General features: G+C 41.4%; 1 protein-coding gene across 1 annotated transcript in view; it reads left to right on the forward strand.

The window, feature by feature from the left end:
- The window catches only part of LOC115448340 (metastasis-associated protein MTA3), a gene marked incomplete at its 5' end in the record, with an annotated part of 68,909 nt that extends 57,127 nt beyond the window's left edge, over positions 1 to 11,782 (forward strand). Inside the window, 14 exon segments of the mRNA XM_037438153.1 lie at positions 2,657 to 2,850; positions 4,018 to 4,135; positions 5,449 to 5,651; positions 6,105 to 6,293; positions 6,661 to 6,794; positions 7,120 to 7,232; positions 8,145 to 8,245; positions 8,497 to 8,619; positions 8,969 to 9,185; positions 9,322 to 9,501; positions 9,651 to 9,854; positions 10,228 to 10,394; positions 11,026 to 11,132; positions 11,208 to 11,782. Coding sequence (XP_037294050.1) covers positions 2,657 to 2,850; positions 4,018 to 4,135; positions 5,449 to 5,651; positions 6,105 to 6,293; positions 6,661 to 6,794; positions 7,120 to 7,232; positions 8,145 to 8,245; positions 8,497 to 8,619; positions 8,969 to 9,185; positions 9,322 to 9,501; positions 9,651 to 9,854; positions 10,228 to 10,394; positions 11,026 to 11,132; positions 11,208 to 11,379 — 2,222 coding nt within the window.
- Positions 11,783 to 12,627: the final 845 nt, after the last annotated feature.

Below are 12,627 nucleotides of genomic sequence, written 5' to 3' on the forward strand. Positions count from 1 at the left end.
ATTATGATTAGAAGGATTTGCAAACCGCATTTATTAGTACCTAAAAGTTTCGGTAAACCTTCGCCACTGGTCTATAACTTAAAGTCTCGGTATACTTACCCTGACTGTGATGTCCTCTGAAAACGAAAGGACTTGCATTGATGTGTGCAATGTGGTGATCCGCTTGTCGGCAGAAATATACAGTCACACAAACCCAAACGAACTGTCAGTATCTATGAGAAACGTCCCAGTACGTCATTCTGAAATTCCATTCACAATAAACAACGTAAATGGTAACCGGTGTTGTCAACGGAGCAGACATCTTTGGTCCACAGAAGGGTTGTGCAGTGTACAACGCAAGGTGACCATGTTTCCGTTGTTACGCAACACGCGTGCCTGTTGAATGCTCGCCACTCTCTCAATGCACCAGTGAATCATGTTGAGGCAACAGTACGTCCAGTGAGAACTCTAGCACATTCAACAACTTGCAAGTGTGCGGGCCAAGTTTGACTTGACGATGTTACTAAATAAATCGGGACTTTTGCTATGTGCTGATCTTGGCCGTGATTTTTGTTGCAATAAATTCTGAAGTACAGGTAATGGATGGATAATTTATTATAATTATTGATTCATTTTATAACTTGGTAGTAGATGGGGTTATTGTATACGAGACTCCGTCTAGGTAGTTGGGTGCCACACTATCTAAAAGCACAAATAATTATATATGTAGTCGATTTAAATTGTATTATTTGTCACAGCACAACTAGTAAAAAAAAATGTTAACGTAAATTTAGTCGCGTGCGTCGCTGACAATACAAAACGAATACGTACAAAGTGGCGACCATTTGCTGGCGCGTTAATAAATACAGAAGATGATGTGTTGCGAAACTGTAACGTTGATTGCAATTAAGGCTCAGGTACGGAGCACGCGGATCGCCGACTGCTAACTACCGAGCTTGTTTACGGCCAACTGTTCAAATGGCCACTGACCATTTGCCATGAATAATTTATCGCCGTCGCTTACTTTTTTTTTTTTCATTTATTTTTAAATAAGTTTATTTCACAAAAGGAATCGTCGCGCAGTCGCCTGATGTGTTGAGTTTTTTCTCCGACAATTTATGCAACAATGTATGTATTAAAATAATTGCCGAGAATAATAACCGGTACTGTTGACATTGTCTTTGAATTAGCGTCCATTAGTTATGTTATTGTTTCTTTATAGGTAGCATAATGTATTCTTGTAGTTTCGCTATAAAATTCATTTTTCTAGATTTGTATGTCAATGTAAATCGTGATTTGCAAACAGTAGAAGCAAGTCAACGAGAAATTAATATTCTTCTTTTTAATTTACAAGTATTACCGAAACAATTTACGTGATAAATTACTTAAAGCTATTAAATATATCAAAATCTTTATCGTCCAATCTGTCTACGTACGACTATCGGACGTATGGATATTGCATAGTTATTGTCTCTTCGTTATCATTGTTATTGAATATACATCTGGATTATCTAGAAATGTCTCGAATGCCTAGTAAACGGTTATCTTTTTCTTTTGCTTAATTGTAACAATCAGAAACATACTTCAGTTTAGTTATTGTAAAAAAAATATTTTCTTCTGAAGATGTCTATTCCTAAAGAGGTCAATTTCCACAATTTGCTCGCGGACAGCTTCGCGTGCCCTAGCTAGTTATAACATCATGACTGCGTACGTCATCGTGCTGAGTAATGTTCCTGGAATTATAGCTATATCTTCTTGACATCCTCTTTAATTACCCAGTAAGAATGTACCAATCTTTTATACGTTTATTGAAAGATATTAGTTATAATGTATTAAGAATATTAACTGATCAGTATGGAATCTAACCGAATCGATGTTGACATAAAAACGTGGTTCTACTTAAGAGTCAAAATAAGAGTCACTAAAATATAGAGTATCGCCTGTTTTAAATACCAGACACGCTGTAACATTGGCAACTAGAAACTCCACTGATTGACCCCAAGTCCCAAAAAAAGTCATAAGTTTAACGTTTTGATAAATCATAAATGGTGATATTGTGATACGTTAGATCTATTCCAAGATGATCATTGTTAGGTGGTAGATCTATTTGCAAACTTAACATCAGGTATCACCGCTTTGGCCAAATCTGACGTCAAACAGGTCGTATTACGTTAAAGTCAGGGAAATTACGAAGGTTTCTTGAACTTCAAATCTTCAACCTATGATACCATGTTAGTACTTTCGTTCTAATAATTTCTTTGCTGGGCGTATACATCTGTTTATATACGTAGTGCTTACCATTATACGAGCTTCCTGAAAATCATCCCTTGATTCAATTCATATAAATAAAATAATCATTTTCGAAGATTGATCAAACATTACGTTTATTTTTGTTTTTTTTTTCTTTGCGTGCATAGCAAAATACACTGCATCTGATGGTAAATGGAGTGGTGTCCAATAAAATGTCGACTGAAGAGAGATGATTACCCCTCGACATTCGACAAAAATATGCCACTGTTGGAACCGGATATACACAGTCCGATCCCTGGACGCGACACACATACGTGGGCCACTATGGCGGGTTTTAACACCTCGTGTACGGTGGTCGCTGTCCGAGCGGAATCAAAACATATCCTACCACGAGCGTTATGATAATGGAATGTTTTTCCGTTTCCAGCGGCGATGGAGGAGGAATCTAGCGATCTGCCAGGCACAGACGGCCTGGCGCCAAAGCAGCGGCACCAAGCTAAACACCGCGAGCTGTTCCTTTCGCGGCACATGGAGACGTTGCCGGCCACGCACATCCGCGGCAAGTGCACCGTCACGCTACTCAACGAGACAGAGTCGCTGCTCAGCTATCTCAATAAGGATGTGAGTATGTACCGGACGAATGGGACACGTGAATATCAATATACTAGCTTTTGCGTACGGCTCTGCCCGCGTGAAAACAGTTTTTCCGGTATAAAACGTAGTGTAGCGCTCAGGAATAATGTAGCTTCCTATTACTGTAAAAAAAATCAAAATTAGTTTAGTAGTTTCTACTCGTATCATTAGCGCGTTCAAACAAACAAACGAACTCTTCAGTTTTATATATTAGTATAGATATTATACCTATAGATATAATTTTTTCCAGTAGAACTTGGTGGCGGTATAAACACATCCCTAATTTTTGCCCAATTAACGTAATAATAAAAAAATACTTTTGATGATTTAAAACAATTGATACTTCTCATTGAATTTGAGTGTTTGGAAAATATATTACACATACTTATTATACATGCCAAATTTTATGAAGTTGCGTTTTGTTTTGAACCGGTTTATAAAGTATGACGTAAATGGCTAACCTGAGAATGCATGGAGTTGGTTTGTGACATTCTCTGACTTCCACATAATCATTATAATAGATGTAAACAGCCAGACAGACATAAATCCAAGCAATATACATGGAGTGGTCTAAATTTAGGTGTAAAAGTCTCAAAACTAATTAATATTACTAACATAACCGTAAGCCTCGGCTCGAGCACATAACCGCCGGTACAGGACAAACGATTACGTAAAGCCCCACCTACTATTATCATAAGTTCAGGCATGGTTGTATATAATCCGCATTAGGAAACTTAACACACCAGTGACGTCACTCGTGTACACACACAGAGCAGTTACAAACATTTAGAAATGTCATAAACTTACGCATTTATATAAAGTGCGGTTTTGACTTTATATTAGTAACGAAACTTGGAAAGCTGCAAAAGATAACTTCTGAAAAGCATTTTTACCATGTGGTGGCAATCACGCTGAACTAGCTTCTATGAATTTAGAAGCTTGCAAAAATTTCTTTGAGTCGCATGTAGAGTAGTCGTGTGTATAGAATTATTGCTGAGAGTGTAAACGCGTCTAGAAGATCGTGTTCAATTTATTGCTGCAAGAACTTGCTAGTCTCAAACTTAGCTTCAGGATTATCAAGATCCATCGACTTATTAACCACACGATATGTATTTATGTCAAAATACTAACGAAACCTATTTTCTTTTGTTTCAGGACGCATTTTTTTATTGTTTAGTATTTGATCCTTCACAAAAGACTTTATTAGCAGATAAGGGAGAAATCAGAGTTGGAAGTAGATATCAGACTGAAGTAACTAATTTATTAAAAGAAGGTATGTTTATTTTTTAAATGTATACATCTATACAATATACTGAGTTAATTCAACATTCTAATTTAATGTGAAAACTATAAAGGCTACTGATAAACTGACAGCCTCGGTGGCGTAGTTGTACTGCATGCTCGGAACGATAGTGCTCTGAGGTCCTGGGTTCGAGTCCCGAGTCGGGTAAAGTAAAATTTGGGTTTTCTGCTCAGTATCAGCCCGGAGTCTGGAAATTGTGCCCGATATGGCGATGGGCTCGCCCCCTATCACATCATGGGACGGAACACATTTGACGAAAAATGGGTGCCCTGGTTGCGCCTCTGCATACCACTTCGGGGATAAATGCGTTATGTATGTGTGGTTACTGATAAAGTAATTACAAAAAATGACATGATAGCAACAAATAATACAATTTTAAGGCTGTAGAATGAACACTACATTTATAATATAGTAATGATTTTTAATTTAACGTCTCTATGAATATATCAAAGGTAACAATCAGACAGTACTTTGATTACAATATGTAATTTTTTCTTCACAATTAATTTACTCTAATGACACGTTATTTGATGCTACGCCGCTATGAAAGGCAATTACTTGACATAAAGCGAGTTCGATTTTTTATGTATTGTAGCCATAATTTATGGTTTCAATGACACAGTTCGTATGTTATTGTATCGGCACTTAGATAATTGTAATTAACATAGTTGTCTACGCGATAGTCGGTCACGTGACGCTGTTTATTCAGATGGGTTTTCGTCACATTAAATATTGTAAATTTTCAATAAGTGACCTGGATAGATTTTGGCTGTAACGTGGATATTGATAGTTTTTAATGTGTATGTGGATTTGATGCTAATAAGTATTTCAGGTTACTATAATGTATGTTAAAGATGTAGTTAGTAACAGTGATATGTGGCTGTCATTTATTTTTCTTAAATATTTTGCGCAAACAATAAATTAGGTATTGAATGTTTTTACGCCATTACTATCTCTTTTGGTGTGGAAAAAGCATAATTTGTTATGTGTTCTTTTATTACTTTGTTATAAACTTGGAAGTTGATAATTCTTTAGACAAGTGTTAATTAAAATCCAATTGCTTTGTAACACAAGACCGGCCTTAACTGTACAGCTGTTCTTGGCGAAAAGTCCCAAGTGTATTTTCGTTGCCAAAAACAATACGTCCATGATGACGTTCCACCCAGAGCTAATGACGCTCTCCATAGACCCTGTTGCCTCGGATGACCCCCTGCCCACAAAGCAAGTAGTAATAATAAATGATGTGAATGCGTTAAAGTAATTCTGTGTTGCTGTGTTCGTAGGCGAGGAGGACGGTCGCAGCGGCGAGGAGCTGGAGACGCTGGTGTGGACGCCGGAGCACGGGCTGACGGACCGGCAGATCGACCAGTTCCTGGTGGTGTCGCGCTCCGTGGGCACGTTCGCGCGCGCGCTGGACTGCTCGTCGAGCGTGAAGCAGCCCAGCCTGCACATGTCCGCCGCCGCCGCCAGCCGGGACATCACACTCGTCAGTATCGCACGCAACGTGTGCCTTTTACAGACGGTTTAATAAACGATCCCGATCGCTTTTTTGATCTATCGCGAAAATGGACCAATCAGAACAGTGTGTTTTTTGACGTGCTAACAATTGAGTAGTTTTAATTAATATCTGGATAGGATCGAGGATAAATATTGGGATAATTATTTAAAACGGTCGTTAGTGTGGCAATGGGTCGATGAAACGACAAAATGGAATGCGGCTGCATTCAAAGCAAAAAAAAGTAGTGTTCTGGTCAGTCGTAGTGATCGTCACAGCACATTGCTGCGAGAGGAATATTTTTCGTGATAAGGATAAGGATTGTGAATGATAAAAGGACGCAGCTTCTAACGAGTCAGTCAAGAAATAATTGTGGAAGGTCTTACTGACTTTATATTGCTGATTGTGATTATAATTAAAAACATTTTGTTGTTTAACTTGTAGTTCCACGCGATGGACACGCTACACAAGTCCGGGTACAGCATAGAGGCGGCGCTGTCGTCGCTGGTGCCAGCGTCCGGGCCGGTGCTGTGCCGCGACGAGATGGAGGAGTGGTCCGCCTCCGAGGCCAACCTGTTCGAGGAGGCGCTCGACAAGTACGGCAAGGACTTTGCTGACATACGGCAGGACTTTGTGAGTGCTCTTCCGTGATTGTATTTATCAAAATTTTTAATTAAATAAAAATGCTCGTTTCGATATGTTAGAGAATACTGTACTGGCCATTCAGGCTAGGGGTGATAGTTTTTTGGACTTCTCATGGATATCTTCATTGGATATCTCAATTACCGTATGAAAAGCAACAACAGGGTGTAATATGACTGTTTTTGTAAGACATTATTATTACCCCGGTCTAGCAGGCTTTTACTCATGCTGTACACAAATACGTCTACAGATGGGCTATACAACTTTGCTATTTCACATTAAGTGTAGGCTAATAAATGTGAAGTAGGTTTATCCTTGGACACTTAACATTAAGACTAACAACATTATTTGTCGCCAGTTGCCATGGAAGACGCTAAAGAATCTTGTGGAGTACTACTACATGTGGAAAACTACAGACCGCTACGTGCAACAGAAACGCGTGAAGGCGGTCGAGGCGGAGTCCAAGCTGAAACAAGTGTACATTCCCAACTAGTGAGTGTTTGTACCGACACAATACGTTACTTATCGGTGTATTGTATGCTCTGTGCTCTGTGTACTAGCACCTCGTGCGTACGCTTCACCACGTTTTTTCATTTTTACATTGCTGTCTGATCGCTATTGTAATTTTTATGGTACAAATAAGCGTCTATGAAACTGACGTATGTATATAGTATAGCAGATATCACTATATACGTTGCTAAAACGTAAATTTTTCATTCTTTATATTGCCACAACGCTTATCCGTAGTCGTAACATAGTATATGTGTGTATAATATGTACATGAACGTGCGAGTGACGTGCGTGGTGATTGTTACAGCAACAAGCCGAATCCTGCGTTGATCGCGAACAACAGCGGCGGCAAGAACAGCGCCGTGCTCAACGGCGGCACCAACGGCACCGCCACCGCACAACTCTGCTCCTCCTGTCAAGGTCAGAACCACTAAAAGCTAGCTAGCCATGTGGCGGAGTTAATTATTTATTATAATCAAACAATTCGCATCATCATATCATCATTCCATGTGTAGTCAGAGTAACTCCAAAACATTATGAGACATAACGTCTAATGTTTTTTACATTCGTATGCAATAGGGCATCAGAATGGGTACACCGCAGAGTCTGTAATCACTAAGCAGTAGTGTGCATGCTCTGTTGTATTTCGGTTTGAAGGACATTGCAGACAGCGTAATTACTAAAAATTATGAAAGACATTTGTCTCTAGGTGATGAGCATGATACAGTACTACACTTGTGTAGTTATTGTTTATGGGCAGTTGTGATACTTATCAGACGAGCGACTAGCTCGTCGTGAGTTGTAGTCATTTAATAAGAACATTCTGCGTGTCGTTATGTGCTCATCGTCACGCACAACATACAACAATGCTCTTTCTTTGGGTTCAAGCTGACTTTATAGTCCATACCAAATTTCATACAAATCCGTTCATTGTTTCGTCCATGCAAGCGTAAGATTTTCAGATATTCCACTAATGATAGTATGGATATGACACATAGCACTAATTAGCAAATCCATTTCGAAGCCAACTTTTATTTATCACATTGGCTTCTAGGCTAAAAGTTCTAAGAAAATTATTTCCAACATCCGAAAATTTATCTTTAAATGAGAAAAAATCTGTGTTAATAGAGATGAAGTGTTAAATTTATACTAAAAAAAACTTCTGGCTTGATTCTTACAATTGTTTCACTAATATTAATATCCATGAATGTTTAGACTAATTTGCCCTCACAATGGACTTAAGAACGGGCGACGGCACTCGCAACAATTTTACGCAATTCTAGCAATTTCTCTTTTGAAATGGTAATTGACGATTCTGTTATCATTTGGCAGTAACAAGTTCAAACCAGTGGTATTCATGGGGCCCGCAGCATTTACAATACAGATTGTGCGGCTCGTGTTGGCAGTATTGGAAGAAATACGGAGGACTCAAGGTGAATATCGATAACCATCGTTAATTTAAATCAAAACGTCTCTATGCTCGCCCTGATTGACAATACTGGAATATATATTATTTCATGCATTTTTACTAAAAGAAATGTTGCAAAAATTCGTCAAAGCAACTTCGGTCGTCAGCATACCGAATGGAAATTGTTACAATCAATTCGAATCATTCTAATATTAATAGAACCGTTCACTACATACCGTTGTTAATTTAATATAGAATAATAATTGTTTATGACAGACGGCGGGTGTGTTCGGCGAGACGGAGGTGGAGGCTGCCAAGGGCCCGCGCGGCGACGGCGAGGAGACCGCGCTCTCCGTCTCACACCGCCCGCACCGCTGCACAGTGCTCAACTGTGCCAAGGTATGCACCACTCGCTATACCATGGTAGCAATTAACTCATCATCATGTAATTCATTACATCATGGTTAATGACTTTTATTGGCTATGTCTACTGGACATCCGCTTTATTGGCGAATAGACTGACTTTAGGGTAAGTATTTGAGATAAAAAAATTGGAAATTCAGCAAATATATTAAATGTATGGAAATATATTTGCAAATCGGCGTCTCCTTGTCGGTTTCGGACTATTTAAATTTAATTGACGCGTTCATATTATATAAATTTACCTACACTATTTAGGTGTTTTGAGTGGTAATTGTAATAAGTAATTTAGTGAATTTTACTAAAATAAAGAATTGTGTGTTGTTAGGAGTTCAAGTTGCGCGCCCACCTGGCGCGGCACGTGGCGACGGCACACGGCGGCGGCGAGGGCGCGCGCCCCGTCATGAAGACGCGCGCCGCCTTCTACCTGCGCGCCTCGCCCTTCACGCGACTGGCGCGCCGCCTCTCGCGCCATCTGCGCCGTCCCAGGCACCACGCGCGCTCGCCCTTCTCGCCGGTCAACCTGGCGCAGGTCAAGCACGACTGTGAGTAATAATGACCACTTACACTTTACTTGTATTTTTTTTTGTTAATTGAACAAAAAAATTCTTTTGGTTTAATTTGCAATCAATCAGAATATATAGTTAAGTGAATAATGTATTATTGCTTCGTTTTGAGCAGGTTCGATAGCAATGGCGGGCTTGGGCGGAGCGGAGGGTCGTGCGGTGGCGGCGCGGCTGGCGGCGGCGCGCGGCGCTCCCGTGGCGCCCGGCCGCGCGCACGATTGGCTGCAGCTCACGCCGCGCGACCGTATGCCCGCGCCCGACCATGTCGCCTTCCCCAAGCCACCCAAGGCACCCGGTAACTATCATGCATGCAGTCGACATACTTTGACCGACGCGCATTCGAATCATAAACTATACACTATATTTTAATATAAAAACGTATGGATATATTTTAGTACAAAGAACATTATTTCATGAGTATCAATGCTATGTGATGTGATGCAGACGGTAGCCTGCTGTACGAGCGCGTGCTGTCGCGCGCGGAGCTGGAGGCGAGGCGCGCGGAGGCGACGCCGGGCGCGTTGTCGCTGACGCCACTCGCTGCGCACGCGCAACACGCGCCACACGTGCCGCACGCACCGCACGCGCCCCACGCGCCTGCCGCCGCGCTCAAGCGACGCGCTTACGACGACATCAACGGACTCGACAGTCAGTATGCACTATACACATTGCACGAATCATAGTTGCACTTATGATTTCATTTGTTATAAAAATGCCTCAATATAAAACCTTTCACCACGTCCATAATTAAAATTGGATTTAAAATACCAAGAAACTCAACCATAATTTTTTTTAGTCATAATAATATTTTATTAATTCATTATATTCAAACACATTATAATGTTACCTGCAATTTATAAATCTTTAAAACTGTTAACTTTAATTAACATTTATTTTAATGCTACTCTTGTGGAAAGCAGCGACGGCGACGACAGCAGGTGTGTGGTTATAATGGTTGTTTATTTATGTAACTATATCAAGAAGAATCGTCTTCAGATTTAATTGTGTCGTTATTGCGCAGGAGCCGGTGGCGACCGCGAGCGCGAGCGTGACTCGGCGCCGCCGCCGGCCAAGCGGCCCAACAAGCACCCCGCTCCCATGCAGCGACCCTCGCGCGAGCAGTACGCCGAGATGTGCGCCCGTGCGCAGGCCACCGGACAACCCCTACCTGCACATGTCTTCACACACGTCAGTACTTCACTTATAATTATATCTTATAGACACTGTAAGTAGTTCAGCTACAGCATAAAGTATTCAACTTTATCTCGTGTTGGATATGCGACTTTTAAATTTTTATGGGTCTTCATGGGTAGTGTTAATCACTTACCATCAGATGACTTGCATCACTGCCAGTGACCCTGTTATATTATGAAATATGAGGACTGCCTCGGTGGCGTAGAGTTATAAGTGTACACGGTACAAGTACGACTGCCGCGCTAAGGTTCTGGGTTCGAATCCCGCGTCGGGCCAAAAATAATTGCGACTGTGTTTTTCCATCTTAAAAATTACTCAGTCGCAGCTTGGAGTCAAGATATTGGCGGTGTGGTACCCCCGTGCCTCGGAAAGCACGTAAAGCCGATTGTCGTCCCACCGAACTATGAGAGTGAAGGAACAGAGAGTGCACCTGTGTATTGCGCACACACTTGTGCACTATAATATCTCCTGCGTACCTGGCTGATCTCCATTGAGATAAGCCGTCGTGGCCGAAATTCGGCTAGGAGGGATTCATATTATGAAAGTTCCGCACCGCCACTTTTGACACATTGTGGTTTTGTATATATTATACATTCTTTTAACTCAGTTTGTTTTAATTATTTAGGTGAACGGAAAACCGACAAACATCTCCGGGCGCGGCGGCCGACGCCACGTCATCTCATGGATGGACGCACCCGATGATCTGTACTTCAAAGCAACAGACGCGGCCAAGTGAGTATAACTGTACGAGTTGTTCAGAGTAATGTCGGTGGTCGGTTTTCTGTACAGTTTGTTTGTTTGTATCAGATCGGCACGGCGGACGCTGAGTTGCGGCGAGCTGCGGCGTGGCGCGCGGGCGCCGTGGCGGGCCATGCGCGGCGGTCACTCGGTGGCGGCGGGCGGCACGGGCGCCGTGCTGGGCGCGGGCGGCAAGAGCGCAGGCGCGGCGCCGCCGCTGCAGCTGGTGGTCCTGGACTGACAGGAGGCGCCGCCCCCGCCACCCGCGCCGCACCCGCCGCACCCCTACACCATGGAGGCGCTGCTCGGCTGAGCCCGCGTGTACATTCGCCGTGTAAATACCCGCCGCCCGCCGGCCCGAGCCCGCGCCCGTGCCCGCGCCTGCGCCAGCGCTCGCGCCCGCGACCGCGCCCGCGCCCGCGTGACGCTATCCGTTAAGCGAAGATTGTATTTTTGGTAATCGAGTCGCCGAGAATGGATTCTGTAGATAATATTTTAAACTATATTGTTCTTATGTGGTTTGATCTGGCGTCGAGCAAAATAATGTATTTGATACATAAAGCGATATGTAAGTCTATTTCATTCGGAGATTCATTGTAGGATAATTTACAATTTTTTTCATAAATAAAGCACAAATCGAAACATTGTATAGTTTTATTTCATCATATTCCATTACTCCGAACGATCATCCTGCATTTACATTGAATTTTAATAAATTTACTACCTCTTACTAATTCTTGCCACTTCTGACTGAATTACCATCTCTTCCTGCTCAGATAGCCTTGACCTTAATTTTTTTAAAATATATATTCAAGTTATTTCCATAGGCAATCAAACAACACAGCCAACGTTTTAAGTTTGCTAACTGACAAAATCGTTTAATAATATCATCATACTCGCTAAAGAATAAAATAAATATGTAAGGCGTATAGATAACAGAATTAGAATAAAAAGTGGCCGCCATTTTGTTTTTCTTCGTAGTACAGATTATGATTATTACTCGCTAGATTAGTAATTACTGGCTAGTTGTTATTCAGAGCAATAGTCATAATCTAAACATGTATACATTTTCTTTAAACGTCTGCGGATTGCAAAAACAGTTAACGATGTGGTATCCATTAAGTCCAGCAAGGAACTCTAACGTTTTTTTAAAGATTTCATTATTCTTATACTAACGTTCTTTAGTAACAATTCATTTTATGGTGAATGGAAGTTTATTTTCTCACCTCCTTAGTCTACTGGCAGCATATAACGACAGTGGCCGGACTTGGGTTCGAATCCCAGGAGAGTTAACATTTTTGTGGATTTTTCTTAAATAAGCGTAACTTTATCAGTGCTTAAGTGTTTCTTTGCTATAGAGATGTGGAAAGTATAAAATATTACAAAGGTACAAAGTTAGTCATTTAAATTGCGAATTCCTTTTGGTCTGACAAAGGGTTCATCTATCATACAATCCACAATAAATTCCGCAAATGGATAACTCTTCCGG

Source organism: Manduca sexta, chromosome 13, assembly GCF_014839805.1.
Source record: "Manduca sexta isolate Smith_Timp_Sample1 chromosome 13, JHU_Msex_v1.0, whole genome shotgun sequence".
NCBI classification, from domain to species: domain Eukaryota; kingdom Metazoa; phylum Arthropoda; class Insecta; order Lepidoptera; family Sphingidae; genus Manduca; species Manduca sexta.